Below are 24,244 nucleotides of genomic sequence, written 5' to 3' on the forward strand. Positions count from 1 at the left end.
GAGGGGAGGGGAGGGGAGGGGAGGGGAGGGGAAGCTTCCAATTCGCAGGACACTCTTCCATCGGAGCAGAAACACTTACAGAAGCAGTGTCCCATTTACAAAAGCTTAAAAACAACAAAATGACAAAACTACCCAGCATTAATTTCTAGAATGAAAACTTTAAGGCACTGAAAAAAATAATAAACTGAAAAACTTACTGGAAGATGGAAAGACACCAGCATGGGTTGGTAGAATTACCAAAAGCAATCTGCAGATTAAATGCAATCTCATTAAAATCCCAATAGTGTGCTTCACAGAACTAGGAAAAAGAATCCTAAAATATATCTAGAAGCACAAAAGGCCCCAAATAACACAGGCAGTCCTTACCACAATATAACATCCACAGTCACAACAACAAAATCATGGCACTGGCACACAACAAATGAACCAAACAGAAGCCAGAAGCCCCTCAAGGCACACTAGTAGCCCCTTCCTCAGGTCCTCTAGCCACCAGGTTCCACCCACAGAACACTCTTAACTGCCACAGCTGCCAGACTTTGCCCCCACCCCACATAGCAAAAAGCTTTGCACTTGAAAGCCTGCCAATCCCCACTCTGGAGCGGCCCCCACAACTAAGAAATCCTACATAAACTGTTTTCTGCTTAGCTCTCAAACATAGGCAGCAACCCTCCTCAAAAAATTGGGGTTTTCCCTCCCAATAAACGTGAAGTTTGTTGTGTGTTGTGACTTCATTGTATTCCTCGGCTCCTGACTGCCAAGACAGCGCTCACTCGGAGCAGAGCTGGAATCCTCTGCTCAGAGCAGAGCTTTCACTGAGGAAACCTCTCCTAGGAGCAGAGCTGCAACTCTTGCCGGGAAACTGCAGGCGGCTGGAGCACAACTTCTGCAGAGGAACCCTTTCCCTTTGACTTGCTACACTTACAGTCTCCATTTGTGGAAGGCCACTGGATCCATCTTTCTCACTCTGCACAAAAATCTATTCAAAATCACGACTGCAATTGTGTAAACTGCTAGAGGAAAACACAGACCCTGCAAGATACAGGCAGAGGTTTTCTTAACAGGACACAATGTGTGCGCCCATAATATGTCAGGAAGCGGCAGCTCCAGGATATAGCTTTCACCAGCTCAACCACCCTCCTATTCCTGCCCTGCTGTCCCTTCTTAAACTCCCACTTCTAAAAGCAACACAGAGACGAAGCCCTGAGCACAGCACAGGAAACCATCACCAGAGTGAAGAGACATCCTGTAGGATGAGATCTTTACAACATCATCAGGAGAGTCAGGATCTATAAAGAACCACAAAAATTAAACAGAAAAAACAAAAAAACCCTAAATCGTCCTATCAATAAACAGGCTAATAAACTACATAGACAGCTCTCAAAAGAAGAAACAACCAATAAACACTCAGGAAAGTGAGCAGCAGCCTTGGCAATCAGGGAAATGCAAGTTAAACTGCTGACACAGGATGAAGTGTATCGCTCCATGGACTCGTGCAGAGCATGAGCAGATACAGGACGGCACATGAGTAATGGTTCATTTCAACACTTTAAGGATATACACAAGAGAGCAAACAACTCAGCTTTTATTGTATTTAAATAGGTATATTGTGAAACAAATATCATAATTTAAATAATTTTGTTCATTTTCAAAATTATATTTAACTCCCATATTAATTTTTAAGGGGAGCAAAGGAATGTTAGGAAGTAGTCCTTCATTACATGGCAGGAGCTTGGTTGGTTATATTCTGGAAAAAGAATGACACGTTTTCCCTTATTCTTTCAAGAAATGGATCTGGAAGATTTAAATGGTCTCCAGAAAAATGTTTCCACTGCTTCAGCTGTGACATGGAGAGAGGTCTCGCGGAGTTAGACTTCTGAGGGCCGAGCTGACACTGTCTAGAGGCGGCAGGGCCTTCCAATGCATCATCTGAAATGAGTTAAACAGTAAGACCCTTTGGATAGCAGATACCCCACTACATACAGAATCATGTGACGTGCCACATCTGATCACCATAGTTCAGACTAAACCCATCAACCATTCATCCTTTTTACAAACCGTGATCCAACAGCATTAAGATCGCTGGGCAGTGGTGGCACACGCCTTTAATCCCAGCACTTGGGAGGCAGAGGCAGGCGGATTTCTGAGTTCAAGGCCAGCCTGGTCTATACAGCCAAGACTATACAGAGAAACCCTGTCTTGGAAAACAAAACAAAACAAAACAAAAACAAATAAACAAACAAACAAAAAAACAACAGCATTAAGGTCTAGTAAGAAAGATACACATCAGACAAATAATCTCCCAAAGGAATGTTTACAAGTACACAATATGTTAGTAAGGACTGTGGAACAGAGCTGGGGTGGAGTCACGTGTAAGTGAGCCCTTGTCTTGTGTGCCTAAGGTCTCTGGTCCAATCTCCGGCATCAATAAACAGACATGTTCTGTGTTTATTTTGTTCTGTGTTGCAAATACAAACATGTGGGTCAGAACTCCATCAATCAAATTCCTAAGTTTCTGCAGGAGCACACCAACAGACTCTGAACCGGCTCCCTAAGAACTGAGCCGCAAAGACTGCTGCACGGATGAATTTAAGTAAGAGTTCTTAAAAGATTTGTTTTTATTTTCTCATTATGTGGATTATATGGTTTGTGTGTCTGCATGCAGGTGTGTGCAGGTGCCCAAGGAGGCTAGAGCAATCACAACCTCTGCAGCTGGAATTACAGCCTCTTGTGAGCCACCCAGTAACACTAAGTTAGCTGACAAATATATACTTGACTGCATGGGAAAGGGTATATAAATAAAGGTATATAACTAATTACACATGGTAGTGTGGTGGGTAAATAAGTGATTATATATCCACACAATGTAGGATAACACAGCTGAGTGGGGAAGGAACTCACTCTGTTCTGCATATTGCTCTTCCTAAAAACTTGCAGTGAATTTACCGTATCTACGTCATTTACACACCTCCAACTACTCTCTCATCCCACTCACTTTGAAATTTATGGCCTCTTTTATAATAACTATTGCTACACACGCATGTAAAACAGGCTAAATTATTTAGTATTACTTGTGTATATATGTTTAGAACTGAATATTTTTTAAAGGGTCAAAAACCATTTTAGAAAATAAGTTTGGGGCTGAAGAGATGGCTTGGTGGTTAAGAGCACTGACTACTCTTCCAGAGGTCCTGAGTTCAATTCCCAGCAACCACATGGTGGCTCACAACCATCTGTAATGGGATCTGATGCCTTCTTCTGGTGTGTCTGAAGAGAGTGACAGTGTATTCACATACATAAAATAAATATTTTTTAAAAAGTTAAAAGAAAATAAGTTTGAAGATCATTAAGTCGTGCTAGGAGGTGATGGTGCATGCCTTTAATCCCAGCAGAAGCAAGAACATCTCTGAGTTCAAGGCTAGCCTGGGCTACAAAGAGAATTTGAAACTATCTCAGGCTACCTAACAAGAACATGACTTAAAAAAAAAATTTTTAAAAAAAGGAAAAGTTTTACAAAATAAAGCAGAAAAAAAGTACACAGTAAGACCAATGTCCATGAAGAGAAAAATGAAAATATTTATCTACAAGTTTTAAATCTACTCCTAAGACAGGGTTAAAATTACTACCTATGAAAAGGAGGCTTGCCTGTCTACATATAAATTCCAGACCAGCTAGAGCTACAGAATAAGACCCTGTCTCAAAAACTAAACAAGTAAAATAAAATCTACCCTAAGAAATAAAAATATATCAATATAACTGAAATATAATTATGATTATGCAGAATCATGTCTAGTAATTCTAGTATGTGCAATATAAATTTTAGAGTAGTAAATGTATATAAACTAGATTATGTTATATAGAACACCGGCTTTGGGTTGGGCTTGTAGCTCAGCATGCAGAGTTCTTATTTAGCATGTTCAGAGCTCTAGATTCAATCCCTAAAACCGAAAAAATATTGTATAATGTATGAGTATGTGTATATGATTTAATGTATCTATCTATATATATATCTGTGTGTACATCAATTTAATTTTGAACATGTTTAGTTTTTGAGAATTTCATATATAAGTACTGAACTTATACCATAAACACACCTCAAACTCCTCCCTTTAAGACGTTAAAAAAGAAAAACATCACAATATTTTTTATCTTCTAAAGACTTATTTTATAATTTCTGTATAAGTGTCTGTGTGCCGGGTGAGCAGGCAGTGAATGTGCACTTTATGTATCAGATATACAAAACACATGCCTAGTCTGTTACACAGTGCTAGGATCCAATGTCCAGTCCTCATGACCGTGCAGCAAACACTCTTAACTGCCGAGTCATCCCTCCAGCCCCCAACAACATCATCTACCAGTGACCCTCCATCCCTGGACATGGCTTCCTCACTTCCTGTTCTCACCTAGGCCCCCCTGTGAATAAGGTCTAACTGTAAAGACAGATACTCTCAGGCTTACTTACACAACACTCATGCTCCAAGTACTGAGAGGTACACTTGATCATTCTAAGCACCTCAAAGTCTTGCCCCATTATGAATAAATCTTACATGATTTAGACAAACAATATGTAATTCTAATAAGTATAAGATGTTTATGAAATTTCAATCAAACTTTAAAACATCGTTCTTACTCTGAAGCCATTCTACCAGGCTTTGAGAGATTTGCCGACAGAGTTAATTTTTTCACAATGGATTTAGAAATCAGTAAACTGAACTTAAGGTCCTACTGAATACTTTCTCGAGTGAGTATCTAGTACGTGCCCACACCCCACGGGACAAAGGAAACTAATACATGCAAATGGCAGACATTTTGAGTACGCTTTAAATATTTTCAGACACAAGTTATGTGTACTGAGGTAATAAATCAACATACAACTCACCGGTGTGATCTTCTCCCTCTGTGCACTCACAGTCAAGCAGGTCATGGGTAACACACTGTGAATTTTCATGTAATGTGAACAAGTTTTTAAGCTCTTCCACTGAAAACTGGATATGTTCCGATGACCTGGTTAGGTCTACAACGGCCCCAGAAAGGCCTTGCTTACTGATCTGCCTTTGATAGATCTTTTCCTCTATTGTCCCTGGGAAGAAAACACCCATTAGATTTCCTTCTTGTGACTATTACTTGGGTTTGGTAAACATGTTTGTTACTTATTATCTGATAAAAGAATACATTCCAGATATTGAAGCATAAACTAACAACAAAAAAATTTTAAGGAGATAAATTTTTGTTAGGTGAAGGTTTTTTACCTGTAGTCAGGAGTCTGTAAATATGTACCGGATGTTTCTGACCATCTCTCCATACTCTAGACATAGCCTAGACAAAAGAAGAATTCTGAATACAGTAGAAACCAACGGCCCTTGCCACATAAGCAATCTACAGGAATATACTTTACTATTGGGAATTCTGGATTTCACTAACAGAGTCAAAAAACAAGCAGAGTGCCAGCAAGATGCTCAGAGGTCAGAACACCAGCCTGATAAGCCAGTTTGAGCTAGAACCCACATTTAAGCTCCTACAAGCTGTCCTCTGACCTCCACAGACATACCATCGCACAACTGGCATACACATGCCCTTTACATCCTTGCCCTAGGTTCAGAGAAGGAGACTGAGCACCCATAGAGGCACATGAAGTAGCCACAGAAGGGTCATGCAACAGTGAGATGGATATCTTGATGAAACATGAAAGCTAATTTGGACAGCCAAGATGCAAAGAACCAAGCGCAATCTGGGCATGCAAGGTCCCAGAAGCTAATAGGTCACCCCTGAAAATTCCTTAAGGTATCTGCAATCACTTTAGGCTCTCTCTAGCTTAAGGATTAACAGTGATACTGTGTGTAGTGAGATATTTCAGCAAAGGGTTGGTATTTATACCTTGTCCACTCTCCCAAAATGGCTGCCTCCAATGCCTTTAATCCATGAAGCCTGTTACTGTATTCTTCTCTTATTGACAACGTGTGCATGTGGCTGTCTTTTATCCTTACCTTATCAAAAGGGAAAACCCTACCAGGCACAGAACAACATCAGAATGCTTGGCCATCAGTTTCTACCACACAAACTATCCGCTGATTAAAGCTTACAAAACAAAATCCACTAACTTGTGAAATAAACATTTCAAAGAGTGCCAGTCCCAAGACCAACAAACCAGAGGCCACTTAAAGAGCCATTAAGTGCCTGTTTTCTCTCTGCCCTGGAAAGTCTAGATCTTGAGGTCAGGATAATCCCCTTTCCCTACTCCTCTCCTACTGAAACTTAGGTCTTTGCACGTGCACTCAGTGCAGCTGTATGTCTCCAATCATCCCTCCCCTCCCCTCACGCTGACCACCACACCCAGCTTCACATGGTGACTTCTGGAGAGGAAGACGATCGAAGGACTCCTAGGCTGTCGTGGAGGCACTAATGCTACAGAACCAACTCCCAGCAGAAGCTCTGGACACCAAACCTCTGGGTGAAGTGCCCTGGCTGGTAATGCCCCTGTGGTTCCTGTCCTTCATCGGTGCTGAGAACTAAACACTGTTCATACAGCTCTGCGGGGGGAGATGGGTAGAGTTTGTGCCTGGTCCCTCCTGAACTCTGCCTTACACATTAGCTGATTTTAGCATCCTTGTAAAATAATAACTGAGTATAGTTGCTTTCCTCCGTTCCCTAAGGCCTGGTAAGCCACAAAACTTCACGGTTGTCTCAGGATTCCACAATGAAATACTAACTGAGGTAGAAATCTACTTGTTAAAACCTCAAAATACATAAAAGTGGTCTGTCCGCTGAAAAAATCCTGGTCTTCTCCACAAAGTTTCCTAAAGAAGCTAATGTTGTCTGTAACCTTACTGCAGCCTCCACAAATTGATCACAGCATCCATAACGCCATCCCCAGTGCTCATCAACACCCTCCAAGTTAGCTGTATAGTGTGACCTGAAGCTTGGGTTTGAATTCTCATGCTGGAAGGAGAACAAATCTCCACCTCTCCACATATAGAAAACATAGGCTACTAATACTAACATCCAAATGTGGAGATTAAATAGACGGTAAGTGGAAAGCACGCAGCAGAGTGCCGGGTACAAGACCAGAGCCCAACACGTAACAACTATTAACACAACATCATCACAGCCGTGCTTCTGGGGATTCATAATGTCAACTTAATGCATAAGAAGTCCTACCTGGATGTCAGTAGCTGGGTTCCAATCGATATCATAGAGAATTAAGTGAGATCCTCCAATAAGATTAAGTCCCACACCACCAGCTTTTGAACTTAATAAAAAAACAAAATCAATAGAGTATTTACTATTGAAACTATCAACAATTTGCTGCCTTTGAGAGACTGGTGTTTGGCCATCAAGTCTTACACAAGCATATCCATGACGCTTGCAAACTTCTTCTAAAATATTCAAGGTTTGTCTGTAGTTGGACACCAAAATCACTCTGTCAACCAAGAACAAAACATCATTACATATGTTTTAAAGCAAGATGTTGGACTGTCTTCTAGTTGAAGGACAACAGTAACACTGCTATTACAGAAGCAACAGCAGCAGCAGCAGCACTGAACACCTAACCATAGGGACTCCTTCCTTTTCCTTTAAAGTCCTCATCTAAACTTCCAGTCTTTAGATGCTAGAACAAAGAAGGAAGACCAAAGTAGGGGTGCTTCGGTCCTTCTTAGAAGGAGTAACAAAATACTCATGGGAGCAAATATGGAGACAAAGTGTGGGACAGAAACTGAAGGAGGTCTGGAGACTGTTCCACCTGGGTATCCATCCCATGTGCAGTCACCAAAGGTAGACGCTGATGTGGATGCCAGGAAGTGCATGCTGACAGGAGCCTGATACAGCTGTCTCCTTAGAGGTCTGCCAGAGTCTGGCATATTCAGAGGCTGATGCTCACAGCTAACCATTGAACTGATCAAGGAGTTCCCAATGGAGGAGTTAGAGAGAAGACTGAAGGAGCTGAAAGGGTTTGTGGCCCCATAAGGAAAGCAACAATAACAACCAACCAGAGCTCCCAGGGTCTAAATCACCAGCCTGGGAGCACACAGGGAGGGACCCATGGCTCCAGCTATATATGTAGGGGAAGATGGCCTTGTGTGGGAGAGGAAGTCCTTGGTCCCGTGAAGGCTGGATGCCCCAGTGTGGGGGAATTTGAGGGAGGCGAGGTGGGAGTGGGTGGCATATCCTCATAGAAGCAGGAGGAGGGATAGGATAGGGGGTTTCTGGGAGGTGGGAGAAATAGGGAAAGGGGATAACATCTCAAATGCAAATAAAATATCCAATAAAAAAAAGATGCTAGAACAAACACCTTGCATCCTTCATTCCTGATGTCACACTAAAAGGAGCAGAATAAACAAAACGCAAAAAAAAAAAAAGGGAAAAATTCAAACTCTATCACATAAACAAGGAAATGTTTATATGCAAAAGTTAAATAAGAAAAAAGTAAGGCAGGGCTGGCCTTAAAAGAGCAGTGGGAAAAGAAATCAACAAAGAGCGGGTTCCAGCAGAAATCAACACAGGGGGTTCACACCTCACAGTCTTTTCATTTTTAATCGTGTGCCTGTATGTATACATGCATGTGAGTGCAGGTCCCCACAGTGGCCAGAAGAGGGTGTCAGATCCCCTGCAGGTAGTTATAGCTGCTAGCTACCAGGTGTGGGTGCTAGGAACCAAACGGGTTCTCTGGAAGAGCAGTATGTGCTCTTAACCATGGAGCCATCTTGCTACCCCAAATACCTTAAAATCTCACTAAGGCTCCTCAGAAGCAAAGAATGTAAACTATCAGTACACAGAAGCCCAAGTCTCACCTCCATGTGACTTAGGTGCAAAAACAGATTCTATGGAGAAAGTAAACCAAAGAACCTAAGTACAGGGAGGGACTGAGGAGGCGGGATGCAGTGACAGACGATAACATGAATGACATGAATGGGCTTACTTTTCAGTGGGACGAAGTTCATGGATCACTGCCAGGAGCTTTACTAACACCTGTAGTTTTCCTGACTCGTTCTCAGAGAACTGGAGAGGGTTGTAGCCAGCAGGGAACACAGACAGCAAGCCTTGGCATAGATTCCTTTCTTCATTTTCTTCACAACTTGAGCTAAATTCTTTACCCTGTTCAAATGTGAGTTAACACTTGTTCACGTTTACTGTTTTAGTAAGCAAGAAGCAAAACTTACAGGTTAGTCCAAGCCAACTGTGAAGCAAATCTCTGAAGGTCACAACTACCATTTTGAAGCAGTACCATACTCCCTACACAGTTCCTGGGCCTTTCCAAAGCCCTGGCATCCTCATCAATACTTCCTCTCCCTGGCATCGCTATCAGTACCCTCCCTCCCTGGCACCCCTACCAATAATCTCACTCCCTGGCACCCCTATCAACACTCTCTCCCTGGCATCTCCATCAATACCCTGACTCCCTAGCACTCTCATCAATACTCTCTCTCCTTTTCCCTTTCTCCTCTCCTACTACTTTTTCTCTTGATTTGTAGGTGGCTTACAACATCTCCCAAATGACAAACTGAAGCAAGAGAACAGTGCCCCCCCCCAAAAAAAAAGACAACAGTGCCCTGAGTCATAAGTCATATCAGTTTCTTCATAAGAAGTAATGATGTCATCAATAGGCTAATAGAGAAATTTATCTTATAACATAGTTTGCTTATATACTAGAATTTGTGGTAGGGGGATATGCTGGATGCTGAACCCAGGGCCCCTATTTTAACTCCAATTACTTTTACTCCAAAGTGATTATAGGTACCTCTGAAATTCTTTCCTAAAAATGCCTAGTTGACATAAAAATACATAAGATGACAACCCCTGCTCAGGTTAAATGGTCAGGACTTGCGGTCTCTCTACTCTTCCTAGTTTACCAGAATTCTCTCCTTTTCTGGAGCTTTATTAATCTACACCCCTGCCTGCTTGAAAGGCTTCTTCCTTTTCTGTTGTTATCTCAGTTCTATAAAGAACTGAGAGCCTGATGCAAATTTCACCTGCTTATTCAGAGCCTTTTCTTCTTTCAGAGTCTTGCCCTAGAGACCAGGCTGGCCCTGGCCTTGTACTCAGAGATCACCTGTCTCCGATTCTTGATTTCTGAAATTAAAGGCATAAGCCAACATGATTGGCCAGGTTGTTTGTTGTTGTTTTTAATGCACACTATATTCACCTTTGACCTTATTTAACTGAGTAGTTAACTACATTTTAAACTCCTTTTATATTCCTTTTTTAGTAGCACTAGACAAATCTTTCTGAGTACATATTTAATTGTAATTTGGCTTTCAACAGGAAGAAAAACAATAGTTAGGTAAAGACACTTGATTAAATATTTGTAGAACTCAAAGAGTTTATATCAGGTTAGATCTACATAATATACCTATAACTTGAAGAAGTCGACACAGGGTTTAGTCTAAATATTTGAATATGCTGTAAAGAACTAACTATTTGGGGTGGAAGCACACATTCACATACACCACACACACACACACACCACATATATATCAAACACATATACAAATGGGGGGGCATACGCAAAAACATTCTAAATAAGTGATATATTCTGGGCCATCATTATTTCTTCCTAAAAAGAATTTTTGGCTTCTATTCTTCCTGGGATTTTTTTTAACCATTTTTACCACTGTATATAGGATCTGTTTTTTAAAAGTTGCTTAATAACTCAGCTTTCTGCAGTTGCACAAAGCTCACCTGTATAATAAACTAAGTAAATAGGCTCCACTGTAGGACAAACTTGGAGAATTCTGTCACAACACTCTATCCTTAAGTGTATAAGTAATGATCTCATACATAAGTTAGCACCCACAGTTTTTGTTTGGGAAGGTTATTTGTGAGAACATACCTTGATTTTACTGTTTAAATAATTGAATATAAGTTTTCCATGGTGAGGTAGAAATATCATTAATGATTATTGTGCAATTTCTTTAACTAGACATGGAAGAGCTACTAAGTTCTTCCTATAATTTCTTGTTAAACCGTCACAACGATGTCATCATGAAGTAATTGTTAGCTCTGAATTCCAGATGAGACAACCAACACTTGTAGATACAGCTTAAGTACAAAATTTGCCAAATGTTAAAGACTTCAAGCTGGGACTTGTGGTGCACACCTATAATCCTCACTGCTGGGAAGCAAAGGCAAGTAGAATCAGAACCCAGGGTCATGCTCAGCTACAGATGGGAGCCAACACCAACCTGAGCTACAGGAGATGCTCTCAGAGAAAAAGAATGACAGGCCCAATTTAAAGAACTGATACCAGCCCTAATCTCAAAAATTCTTACCATGCTGCAAACCACCTTATGATCTCTAAATATGCACAGTTGACTCAACTATGTCATCACTCAAATTCACGCCTATAGAAGGAATATAATTTGGGAAATGTTTGAGAAAAGACTATACATAAATATTTCTGAGTCCCTGTTTTCTTTCATTTTGGGTTTTTTGTTGTTGTTGTTGTTGTTGTATGTTTATCTGTTTTTCCCCCTCTTTCCTGAGTTTCTCTGTGTAGTCTAGGCTGTCTTAGAACTCATTCTATAGACCAGGCTGGCCTAGAATTCAGAGTTTTGCCTGCCTCTGCCTCCAGAGTGTTGAGATTAAAGGCATGTACCACAAAACTAAGGAGGAAGCTAAGCACAGTGGGGAGGTGCCTCTTGTCCTGGCTATTCTGAAGACTGAAGCAGGAGATTCATTAAAGAGCTCAGGAACAGAGGCAGGTGGACTTCTGAGTTCGAGGGCTGCCTGGTCTACAGAGTGAGTTCCAGGACAGCCAGGGCCACACAGAGAAACCCTGTCTCGAAACCTCCCCCCACCCCCGCCAAAAAAAAAAAAAAAAAAAAAGAGCTCAGGAACAGAATACCAGCCTGGGCAAAAGAGCAAGATCCCTCTCTCTTTTTTTTCTTTTTCTTTTCTTTTTTTTTTTTTTTTTGAGACAGGGTTTCCCTGTGTAGCCCTGGCTGTCCTGGAACTCGCTCTGTAGATCAGACTGGCCTCGAACTCAGAAATCCGCCTGCCTCTGCCTCCCAAGTGCTGGGATTAAAGGCGTGCGCCACCACCGCCCGGCTCTTTTTTTTTTTTTTTTAAGACCCCCCTCTTAATAAAAATACAGATGATAGTAATAGTACTTATTCCAGATAGCTGCATGAAGAATAAAGAAAACCAGAAAAGGACTTCATTTTTGATATATAGAAAATACTTAATAACTATTAGCTAGTACTATTAATAATACCATAATGTGGTTTTGCTGGTTGGAGACTATATAATGATTTTGTTTTTATTTTTGTTTCTGTTCTGCAACAGAATCTTACTCAGGGCGACCTCAAGGTCAAAGCCATTCTCCCTCAGCCCCCACAGGCGAGTATTATAGGTGTGAGCTCCAAACCAGTTGTTTACTTTCTTTTTGTGGATCTTCTGAATTTTCTAAATTTTCTGCAATAATCTTGTATTACTTTTATAAAAAGAAAATAAATTATTTTAATGCTAAGTTCTGTATCTTCTAACATCACGAAAACCAAATGAGTATATTAACATAAACTAGGAAGGGAGAGGCCATGGCAAAGACTGGAGAAATTCTACAACAGAACCACATGGGAGGGCTGCCTCACAAGTCCCACTCCAGGGCCCACATAATCGAGCTTCTGGGCTCCCAAGCCACACAGCCCTCACCTCACTTACCTTCACAGAGCTGAACAAGAGGCAAGGGTGATTGCACAGCTTCTTTAGGGCGCCTATGCAGATGAGGTGAGCGCTATTTTCCAGCAGTCCTTGCAGACAGAACCTGACAGACTGAGAACTCAGGAGCTTTCGGTAAAGTTCAATCTGCAATGCTCCTGGTCGGCAAAAGACGACGTTCTCTATCTTAGGGGGGAGATATTTATTGATGACTTCCTGAGTTCTTCTAAGGATAAAACGTCCAGTGAGGCGTGTGAGCTCAGTTGCTCTTCTCTCCCCTAACTCCCTTTCTTCCTATAGGAAAAAAGAGCAGACTTAAAAAGTGGTTATGTATAAAAATATCTGTAATTAGGATTAAAATGGACATTAAATATTATGGAATTATAAAGCATCATTAATTACTTCTATCAGATTTTAGGAGGAGAAAGGGTTGGCTTTTGAGACAAAGTCCTACTACAGTAGCTCAGGCTAACCTGACACCACATTGCACAGCCTGCTCATGAGTTCAACTTTTCCTGCCTGTACCTCCAGAACACTGAGATTACAACATATACAACTACCGAACCACATTAGACATTTCTCAACAGAAGAAACAAAATACAAGCGTGGGGATAGAGAGCCCAACCGTGGCATCTGGGAGTCTAACTCAACAGTAGCGTATGTGCAGGACCCTGGGTTCAATATCCTACCACTGGAGAAAAACAAAGCAAAACTCTGTCATGTTTTAAAATATATACTTTCTATTAATTCTTCAAGACTTTCACATATGCATACAATGTATCTTTATCATAGTCTCCCCCTACTCATCTCACTAACTCCTCCCAGATGAATCCCAATTCCCCACTTCCCAATTTCTTGTCTTTAAAAAAACAAAAAACAAAAAAACAAAAAAACAAAAAAAAAATCACTGTGGTGGTTTGAATAAGAACTCAAGCTCCTACAAGTTCAAATATTTAAGTTCTTAGTTACCAGGAAGTAGCACTATTTAGAGGATTAGAAGGCTCAGGAGGTATTGTCTTGTTGGAGAAGTTATCTACCTCTTCCCCCTCCCCGTCCCCCTCAACCCATGCCCGTGGATCAGAATATAGCTCTCAACTACTTTCTCCAGCACCATGCCTGCCATGCCTGCCACCATATTCCCTGACATAACAGACTAAATCTCTGAAACTGTAAGCAGGCCTCCAATTAAATGTTTTCTTTTTTAAGAATTGGTTGGTCATGGTGTTTCTATATACCTCTTCACACAGCAATAATAAAGTGGCTTAAGTCAACCACCAACTCCAATTTGTACGAGCCACATACTCAAGGGTATGGGCCATTTGCTAGAACATAGTAGACCAGCCAGGTGCCATAGCCTTAAAGAAGACTGATTATGCCTCTCCCAAAAGCCATCAACTGTCATTAGCTCCTCAGCTAGGGATAGAAGTTCATGGGTCCCTCCATAATGGACAGTTGATTGGCTTGATCTTGAACAGAAACCAAGGCTGCTGTGAGTTGTGAGTTCACACAACAGTCCTTTCATGTCCAGAAGACACTGATTTGCTCTGATCCTCTCTAACCTCTGGTTGTCTCTTCTGCAATAGTTGTTTGTTTGTTTGTCTGTTTGGTGTGTGGGGGTGGGGTACATGAGATAGGACCTTACTGTACAGCTCTGGCTATCCTGGAAGTCACTATGTAGACCAGGCTGCTAGCCTGAAACTTATACTTGCCTTTGCTTGGTGTCTGCTACCCCTGCCCACTGTGAGGGGTGTGTGTGTGTGTGTGTGTGTGTGTGTGTGTGTGTGTGTGTGTGTGTGTATGTATGTGGTATATGTGTGTGTGTGTATGTATGTATGTATGCACATGTACACATGGGCATGTGTGTTAAATACAGTCATACTTTGCAGCCCAACCTCCCCTAGAATTTGCAGCAATCCTGCCTCAGTCTCTAGGATGCTTTTTAACAATCAGTGTTTTCCTTACAATTTTAGTTGTGTAATCTTTAGTGATATATAGAATGGTATATCTTAGATTTAATAAAATACAGCATATAAATAAACACCCAAATTATAATTCTTCCAGAGATCCTGCTCTTTAAAAAAGAATCATTAAAGTAAGCTATACCTCAGAAGAAGAAGGCTCTCTTGACATAATGATGGGTTCTTCATATATTTTCCTATAAGACGACAGAGATCCTAATATTCCTGGATTAACAAAATCAACTAATGCAAAAAACTCTTGCAAATCATTCTGAACTGGGGTACCTAAGGAGAGATAACAGTGATGAAAGGCTTATAATCACAGGTCTCTGTAGAAATTTGTCCCTTCTTTCTGACAGAATAAATACAAGCAAACACCCTACAACTACAGAAGAACAGTCAAACCAAAGCCTAAAATAGCGATTATCACATAAAGTTCTGCATCTAGTTTCAGCAAAGTGGCGGAAGGAGGGGCTCTCACGTGCTGCTCACGTTCTGAACCCACCTCCTCCCTTGAGTACCCCTGAACAAGATATTTACACCAGTTCATCACCTGTGAGTCAGGCGGGTAGAGTAGCTCCTTTGGCTGTGAGGGTCAGAAGTCACTCCACATAGCAAACCTAAATACTGGGCTTCTAGTCTTGACAACCACAAGGAAAGTGTTAAGCACAGAGTGTGGCTTTTTATTACAGCAACCCTGACAGACAGCATACCTGTTAGATATCTAAATCTTAACCTATTTCTAGTCAACACCAATTGAATACTTTCCATAACAATGAGCTAAAATATAGCAGGAAAACAAGGTCAAAGTTTCTTCTCCTATGGATAACTTAGTACTGATCACACATATAACATTGCATATGCTCATTTGCATATATGAACTTTCATAGAAGGGAAACCATCACATTCAGAGCAAAAGGCCCTATAATGATAAAAAATAAGAATTGGTCCAAAGATCTACGGCAGTTACAGAGAGCTTGCTTAGCAAGGCCTTCTGAATTAACTAAGCAAGGTGCACTGAGTGCAGAAACTGGAGCAGCAAGCACAGGGCCAACACGGGACCACACCATGTCCTGTGTGTGTGTTGTAGCTTTTAGCTTGGCATTTTAATGGGACTCCTGACCATGAGAACAACTAGGCCTCTGAGTCTTGTGCCTACTCTTAGGCCCATCCTTCTCCTCTTGGATTGTGTGCAATTCAGTATGACAGTTTTTGCTTCAATCTTATTATATTCTATGTTGTCATGTTTGGTTGCTATCTCTTAGAAGTCTATTCTTTTCTAATGAGAGACAGAAAGGCAGTGGATTGGGAGGGGAGGAGAAAGGGAAGAGAAACTTAGAGGAGTAGAGAGAGGGGAAATTATAATCAGATTATAAAGAATCTATTTTTCAATAAAAAACAAAAAAATGAAAAAGAGAAAAAGAATAAAATAAATCCTAGGTTCAGTCCCTAGATCCACAAAATGAGAGACAGATATGGATGGATCAATTCAAACAATTCTAAAGATATAAAAAAACAACTATATACTTTTTTTTTTTTTTTTTGGTTTTTCGAGACAGGGTTTCTCTGTGTAGCCCTGGCTGTCCTGGAACTCACGCTGTAGACCAGGCTAGCCTCGAACTCTCAAACTCAGAAATCCGCCTGCCTCTGCCTCCCAAGTGCTGGGATTAAAGGCGTGTGCCACCACCGCCCGGCTATATACTTTTTTTTTTTAATTTAAGAAGTCATTGCTAGTTTTTATCCAAAGTTACAGCTCTAGGAGCAAGTGACAAGAACAGGAAAGCAAGAACAGTCTCAAGATTGACAAAGCAGGGACAGAGGACACTGGTAATACCTCCGTGAAGCGAGTTACCAACAGAACATTTCTTCTAAATGAGATTCCAGAATCAACTTTCTACTGATGAGATGAAACTTCATTTGGAATACCAGTGTCGTAGTAAGCCTCTTACTGAGGGTGTGAATCATCTGCCTGTTCTTGGGAAGTGCAGCTATCTGATGTCCACATGAGGAAAGAGCTTTAAACTCTGTGACTGCAGCTCTTTCCAAAGCCTATTTTTTCCACCCATCTCAGTTGCCTTCCTCTCTAGAGTTAATCCTTTCTGTTCTATAGCTGCAATATTGGCCTCACACTAAAAGGGGAGAAAAAATAATCACGTTAAAGTCAAATTCAGTCATTTTCCCATTTCTCCAGTCTAACAGCTCTCAAGATCCAAGGTTGATCATGAAGTTGGAAGAATCCACTCCGCTCCTCAAATAGCCAAAGATACGGAAATCACCTAGATTCTACTTCTCATTTCTCCAATTTCCGGTTTCCTTTAAAGACAGAATTTTCTAAGTACTAAACACCAGCTTCTCTACTATCCAATTTTTATGTTATTATTACATAACAACTTTGATTGGTTATCTGCTAAACATTGGGCATAGAAGTATATATGATATTTGACGCCAATTCTTTTCATCTTTTTCATCATCTTCAATTGATTACATTTTTTTAAAAAATTTAAAAAAAAAACAAAAAAACAAAAAAAAACAAAAAACACCTAGGCCCAGAGGATGGCTCAGCAGGGAAAGGGATCATGGCCAAGCCTCACAGCCTGAGTTCCACCTTGGGACCCACATGGTGGAAGGACAGAACAGACCCTATAAGTTGTCCTCTGACCTCCAAAGCATGTGCATACCCACACAGATACACACAAAATAGAAATACGTAATTTAAAAAAAATTTTTAAACAAGGCTGGGTATGCAAGGGAGAAATGTCTACCACATGACTGAACTAGACTTACACAGATCAAGTCCTCTGGCCTCACAACAACATCAGAACCTGATGCCATTACATCTCTACTTCACAGACTAGGAAATCGAGGAACAAGAAGCTAAATTACTTTGTCAAGTTTCAAGTTTCACCGGCTGACTGAGAAACCAAGCACACCCAGTCCAGCCTCATCAACCTCGTGCCTTACTATGATACTATTACATTCATTCCTCAGAAGGCAGAAACAGGGCTGCAGAAAAGTGCACAGGGATTTGAAGACTCATAATCAACTAACACAGGTTTATTCATATGAATTCCCCCAACATCACCAGTTCTTTTTATGTCAAGTATCAGATTACAAACTGTAAAGGTTCGTTAAGCAAAAGTTCCATCCCACCTTCCCCAGAGTGACTACTAACCAGTGAGAATTACTCTCTTCTCACAAGAGAGGCTAGAAAGGGCCGCTGTTGTCTTGATACTGCTGTTCTTCAAACGGTGCCCCTCGTCACAGATCAGAAGGCCAAATGTTATGGTCTTAATTTGATCTAGGGAACGAAGTAACATTTCATAACTGATGATAAGGACAGAATGAAATGTAGAATTGGTAAACTCCTCAACTTTATGGCCCTAAAGAGAGAAAAACAATATTTAATAAACCATAAACAGAAACTATATAATCAAATCTAAGCAGTATATTTTGCCCACCAGTAACCAAATATCAGAATCCATTAACCCATCCTGTCTCAGTCCTGTTGGGCTGCATTAAGAAGGCTTGAACAAGAGCCATGACTTCTCACTGGGATGGGAAGCCTAAGACTGGCCATCAATGAAGACCGTCCCAGCCACAGACTCAGGCATGCTCATTTTGTTCTTTTCCTTCCTTCTGAACTCTCCTGGGTTTCTCTCCCCTACAACTGCATTAGATCCCAGGAACAAGGGGACTGAGTGATGAATACTTTAAATCAAAGGATAAAATCACCCCCACACACACACACCCAGCAACAGAACCTCCTTAGAATCATCAAAGCCACAGAGCCAACCCTAACATAATGGTCTCAGGTAATACCAATCAGACCACAGCCAGGCCAGTAAAACCTAGACTGTTAGCATAAAAAGCCTTCCTCTTCTCCCTGGTTTCACTGGGATGTATGGCTCTCATAGTGGAAAGGGGAAGATCTGATCTCTCCTCCTTTACTGCCAGCATACTAACGTCATCATAGGGCGCCATCCTTAGTATCTAACCCCAACCACCTTCCAATGCCCTATCTCCTAAAGCATTACAAGCTCCTGAGTGACTTCCAATGGCTGACTTCTAATATTTTGACTTGAAAATAGTACAAAAAGATAGCCATAAAGCCATTCTGTGTTCTCAGTATTCAGTAAAACAAAATATTCAACATTCTATTATAAAATAGATTTTTGTAAGGTGACTATACACAATGTTAGCAGCCAGTCTCTGCTGAGGCCCCTGCTCCCAGACACTGACTGTGAACAGCCTTGCCATGTCATCTCAGCCAGGAAGTGTCGTCTACTGAGTCTGTAACAAAGACACACTGCAATGCGGCCTTTCTGTGCTGGGGACTGAACTCTCCTCAGAGCCATGCAGTTGCCTGTCTCTCTAAGTCATTAACAACATTTCTAATAAGCTCCTTAGTCCGCAGTAATCCAACTCAGGGTCCTCTTGAATCACCTGCCCACATACAAAACCTAACTGAGTTTTTCAAGGTACAAGCTAATGTACCTGTTTTAAGTATATTTAAGGTAAATTAGGCTAAACTATAATGTACAAAATATTACATGAATTCATAACACATGTATGTATGTATGTATGTATGTATGTATGTATGTATGTAACAGGCTACGGTCTCATTATATAGCTGAGGTTGGCCTCAAATTCTGGATACTCCTGTCCAAACCTTCAAAATTCTGGGATTACAGACATGTGTCCAGCTGTGTTTCTAACTCACAATAGCACATTATCACACTATAAAAAAATGAATACTTGCACACTGAGAGTCAGCACCTGAACATATGGCTCTGAGGAACCAAAGGTAACCGTACTGTAACAACTCAAAATCAAAATGTAGGTCAAAACTCCATTTCTATCCAAGGGGCTTGTGGAATTCCATACACTCAAAAAGCTAATAACTATACTAAGTGAAAAGGCTAGATATTTTAAGAATGTTTAGGACATAAACCTTTAAAAATCTCTTACCTGATCAACAGTGAATATCTTGATCCTTTCACTTCCCAGCCATTTTTGAAATTCTTTTCTCCAATTATTCACCAAGCTTCCAGGGGTAACAATAAGTGTCTTCTTTATTACTGGCTTGCCCCCGTAGGGTCCCTGACACTGTAGGGTCCAGATGAGCGAAATACACTGCAATGTTTTTCCTAAACCCATTTCATCAGCAAGAATAGCACCACATTTGCCAATTGCTCTGTTAGAAATAATTATAGTTTATAGCTTACTGAATCACAAAGGAAAAATATTTCATGCCCTGACATCACAAGAACAGGAAACTGGTAACAATGACCCTGCAGACTAGTTTAGTGTTTCATCTAGCTGATAACAACCTATCAATTTTGAGTCTTTGACAATTATAACCATTATGTATTGTGAACTAATTATCAAAACATGAATCTGAAATAAGGACCTGAATATAAAGCCTCTATTACTGTCATCTATACGTAGTTGAACACTAGAAATGAATTACAGTTTTGTATCTGCAGTGAGATAATTTAACTATAGCTATGCTTCTCATCACTAACATTTGAACACTTATTAATCAATTTCACTGTATCAAAAGAATTCAAAAATACACTGGAACTTTGTTAGCTTAATTGTATTTCTCTATTAGAAATAAGAACTAAGAAGCAGGGTTTGGGGAGATGGTTTCATCAGTAGCACAAATAAAAACCTAAACTCAACCTCACACCCACATAAAGAGCCAGGCATTGTGGGACACACTTGTAATCCACGTGCAGCAGAGACAGGGACAGGCAGATTCCCAGGGCTCACTGGCCAGCCAGTCTGCCAAATAAGCAAGTTTGGGTCACTAGAGAAGGTAACTCCAAAACAATAACAACAACAAGCAAAAAACCAGATAGAAACGACACATGAAATTGACTTTTAGAGTCCATGTGCAAGGTGCACACACACACACAGAAACACACACGAAGAGGATGAACAAACTCATCAAGAGTTAGTTAGATCCTCCTGAAAAGCTTCCAGTCAGCTCCATACTAAAGAACCTCCTCACGGAAATGAAGTCCGAAGGGAACTAAGATGCACCCATGCAATTGAATATTCCTCCCTGAGTTCTCTTCAGCTTCCTCAGCCATCAACATGACTTCAGATGGCCAATGATCCTGTGAGCCTCACGCCAAAAAATGGTGCTTTCCAAAAACACACTTTTGTAGCCATGTGTCTTTGTGAGTAGAGAAGCATAAGCTGGCATGGGTAAGTTTGGAGCTAGATCTTTTGTTGAAGCCTATAAAATGTGCATGTGTGTGTGCGTGTGAGGTACCTCTTAGAAGCTAAGAGGTTTAGCGAAAAGGGCCTTCAACTAAAAGCTGATCGTTCCTACACTGTATCTAACACCGGCTCTTACTAACCATATAACTGGGAAAATAAATCTCTTTACTTTCTCTTTAAATTCTTACCACTGTCCATAAAATAAACCTGGTATTTTCCCTACCTGACTTAGAGTTTTGTGAGGAACAAGTGAAATACTATTGATAAAAAGACTAAATTAAATGGGTAATGTAGGCTGGAGCTACTTAAGGTCCTTGTTCCTATTCTACTTCTCACCAAGACACAGGGCACAGGACACAAGGCACAGGGCTTCCACCAAGGACCACTGTGGAAGACACACATTTAGTACCAACTGACATTTATGGTGCCGACCTGAAGTTCATTCTATCAGATTCTTCTCAAAAAAGTTAATTGTGACCATTTATTTTCCTACCTCATTCCCATCACACACTCATAGAGGAAGATGATTCCGTCTTTCTGATGTGGTCGGAGGTGACGTACAAGGTGAGGGTCTATCACCACATCCACAATAGGAAAGCAGTTCCTATTAAACACCCACTGGTGACTCTTGTCTGGTTGCGGCATAACCAGGGCATCTGAAGAATAAGGAAAAAGTATAACAACACTACTTCATTCCCATTGTTTCTACACCAGAACTGCTCACCATTGTTTATGGTGAACTCTGTGTGTGTGCGTGTGTGTGTGTGTGTGTGTGTGTGTGTGTGTGTGTGTGTACACTAGAAATGAATACACATCTATAATCCTAGCACTCTAGAGGCAGAAGGAAGGGAGTTCAAGGCCAAAGGGGGAGAAAAGGAAGGGATGGGAGAGGTAGGAAAGAAGGGAACAAAGTTATAAACTCTGTGTGCTCTGAAGTGCTCCAGACACTGAAATTCACTTCTGTCTAAGAAGGCATCAGTAAGCACAGCATTTCACTGTTAGAACAGAGAGCCACTCCCACTGGAAGGCACAGTTAGAATTTGACAAGATGTACTTGCCAGTGTTCAGGTTCTCATTCTGTGATGACTCTCCAAGCTCAACATAAAGGCTGCCTTTATATTAAAGCCCATACAAACGGATGGTGACCACCACCCTCTACGAGCATTAGTCAGAACTGAGAATGACAAATTTCCCACTGACTTAACCATCAATATTTGCTGAAGGTTAACTATTACATTCATGAATGCCAAATTCATAAGCTTTTGCAAAGCAGCATGAATTAACCATCAAATGATAATATAATTTTTTAAAAATAAGGTAATGCAGCTTAAAGGATTTACTAAAATATCCTCCAAAGACAAAATCAAATGTAAAAGATGAACAGTAAAAGATGACTGACAATTGATAAATCTGAAGTTAATTAATCCATCAAAACTGTTTTTGGAGTATGGTTGCTTGTTGGCAATGTGGTTAAAACTGAATTCAATCCAAAATATAAACAAGGAAAAAAAGGAAGAATAAAGAGATAAGGAAGGAAGATAAAGTATTCTAGTACGTGGAATAAGCATCCACTTCGTGGACATACAGTTATGGAATGAGAGTGTACTTCTGTTCACTGTTGGCAATGATCCACTCAATCTATCCCCTAACCAGATCCCTTTTAAAAACTGCTCCTTCGTGCTTGGTCACATTGTCAGTATACAGTCAGCAGTATATACCTTCCCCTACAGCCTGAGAACTCCCCTCCTAACCTCAAAGGTTCAAATCAGAATGCAGACAGCTGTATTGCAAGAAGCGATGGCCCTGGAGATGCTAACAGAAACCAACAGGGAACATGCTGTGACCAAGCATGGTCATGAACCAAACACCACAACCAAGAGCAACCTTGGGAGGAAAGAGTTATTGTACCTCACAGCTTCTAAGTCTGTCATTAGGGAAGCCAGGGCAGGAACTAAGGGCAGAAATTTGGAGACAGGAATGGATGCAGAGACTTACAGGCTTGTTCACCATGGCTTGCTCAGCCTGATTTCTCACAACATTCAGAAACACCAGGACAGGGTGGCACTACCCACCCTGGCTGGGCCCTCCCATAACAATCACCAATTTTTTTAAAAAACACACTACAAACTTGCCTACAGGCTAATCTTACAGAGGTATTTTTCTCAGTTGTGGGTCCCTCTTCTCAGATGACACTAGCTTATATCAAGTTAACATTAGAACTAAGTAGCATACTGCCTAATAATCACAGAGAAACTCTGGTTTTGTGTCACCGAGGATGCAGCAACTCCAGACTACTTGTAATGCGGGGACCACGGGCAATTCCTACCACAGGAGTCCAGGCCCTCTTCTCCAATCAGTCGATGAAGAAAGAGTGAGAACCTTGCGATCTCTCACAGAAAGGGACTACACTCCTTCCTCAATAGCAAGAAGTGGTTGTAAGATGTATTATCACCCTTCAGTTGCCCAAAAAGCTCTCAGGGAGGAGCTGAGACTTGTCAGTGCAGACAGTAAAGTCAGGAAGAACTTACACCAAAGCTACAAAATTTGCAATTCGGGTTAAGCCTACGGGCAAAAAGGCAGGCTGGAATCCCCAGGCATAGACCAGCTAGAACCATCTAGAAGCAAAGGCAGAGGACTCCAGACCCGAGAGAACAGCATGCAGCAGGAAGCATTCCTAAGGAAGCTCAAAGTATACAAAGAAGCCATAAAGCCTGTGCTACTAGATGTATGTGTTCATCCTGTGTGTGGCACTGGCATGGAGCTTCTAAACTCTGCTCTAGCCTTCTTCCCCTCCTTGGAAGTGTACTAGTTATTAATAAATGCTCAATGCTTTCTTCAGGGAACAAGAAACTGGAAATCCTCGTAGATGCACACCAACTACCAAGGTCAGCATATATCACTGAAATTATGAATTTACATGTAATACAACTCCCAACAGTATTTGACTTCATCATTATCCCTTATGTAAAAGGGTATATCTGAATATAATCTTTACTTCCAATTTTCAAAAACTTTTAAATTTTGTATAAGCACATGTGTGGGTAGGTATGTGCAAGCCATGGATTGCATGTGAGGATCAAAATCAGGTAATCCGATTTGGCAGCAGGTGCTTTTACCACTGGTCCATTTTCCAGTCCCTTACCTGCAAGTTAAGTTCTGTTTAGTGTTTAGTTTTGAGACAAATCTCTATACATACTACAGACTGTCTTTCAACTCACTACATAACTCAAGCTGACCTCAACTGTTTGCAAATTTTAATACAAAATGTAAATGTAATTCACATATCAAAAACCTTTAGACAGTAGCCAGGTGGTAGTGGTGGCACATGCCTTTAATCCCAGTACACAGGAGGAAGAGGCAGGTAGATCCCTCTAAGTTTAAGGCCAGCCTAGACTACAGAGTGAATT

At 40.9% G+C, this 24,244-nt stretch overlaps 1 protein-coding gene across 1 annotated transcript in view; it reads right to left on the reverse strand.

Moving 5' to 3' along the window:
• Nucleotides 1-1,701: 1,701 nt before the first annotated feature.
• The window catches only part of Rad54b (RAD54 homolog B), a 60,432-nt gene continuing 37,889 nt past the window's right edge, over nucleotides 1,702-24,244 (reverse strand). The window contains exons 4-14 of the mRNA XM_028768831.1: nucleotides 22,746-22,788; nucleotides 21,331-21,522; nucleotides 19,575-19,800; nucleotides 17,779-17,986; nucleotides 14,752-14,891; nucleotides 12,652-12,942; nucleotides 8,912-9,087; nucleotides 7,153-7,414; nucleotides 5,247-5,313; nucleotides 4,877-5,077; nucleotides 1,702-1,926 (exon numbers count right to left, since the gene is read on the reverse strand). Of these exons, the coding sequence (XP_028624664.1) occupies nucleotides 1,715-1,926; nucleotides 4,877-5,077; nucleotides 5,247-5,313; nucleotides 7,153-7,414; nucleotides 8,912-9,087; nucleotides 12,652-12,942; nucleotides 14,752-14,891; nucleotides 17,779-17,986; nucleotides 19,575-19,800; nucleotides 21,331-21,522; nucleotides 22,746-22,788 (2,018 nt within the window). The 3' untranslated portion in view covers nucleotides 1,702-1,714. The remainder of the gene's footprint in view (nucleotides 1,927-4,876; nucleotides 5,078-5,246; nucleotides 5,314-7,152; nucleotides 7,415-8,911; nucleotides 9,088-12,651; nucleotides 12,943-14,751; nucleotides 14,892-17,778; nucleotides 17,987-19,574; nucleotides 19,801-21,330; nucleotides 21,523-22,745; nucleotides 22,789-24,244) is intronic.

This window comes from Grammomys surdaster, unplaced genomic scaffold (genome assembly GCF_004785775.1).
Source record: "Grammomys surdaster isolate TR1022 unplaced genomic scaffold, NIH_TR_1.0 64, whole genome shotgun sequence".
In the NCBI taxonomy this organism is placed as follows: Eukaryota; Metazoa; Chordata; class Mammalia; order Rodentia; family Muridae; genus Grammomys; species Grammomys surdaster.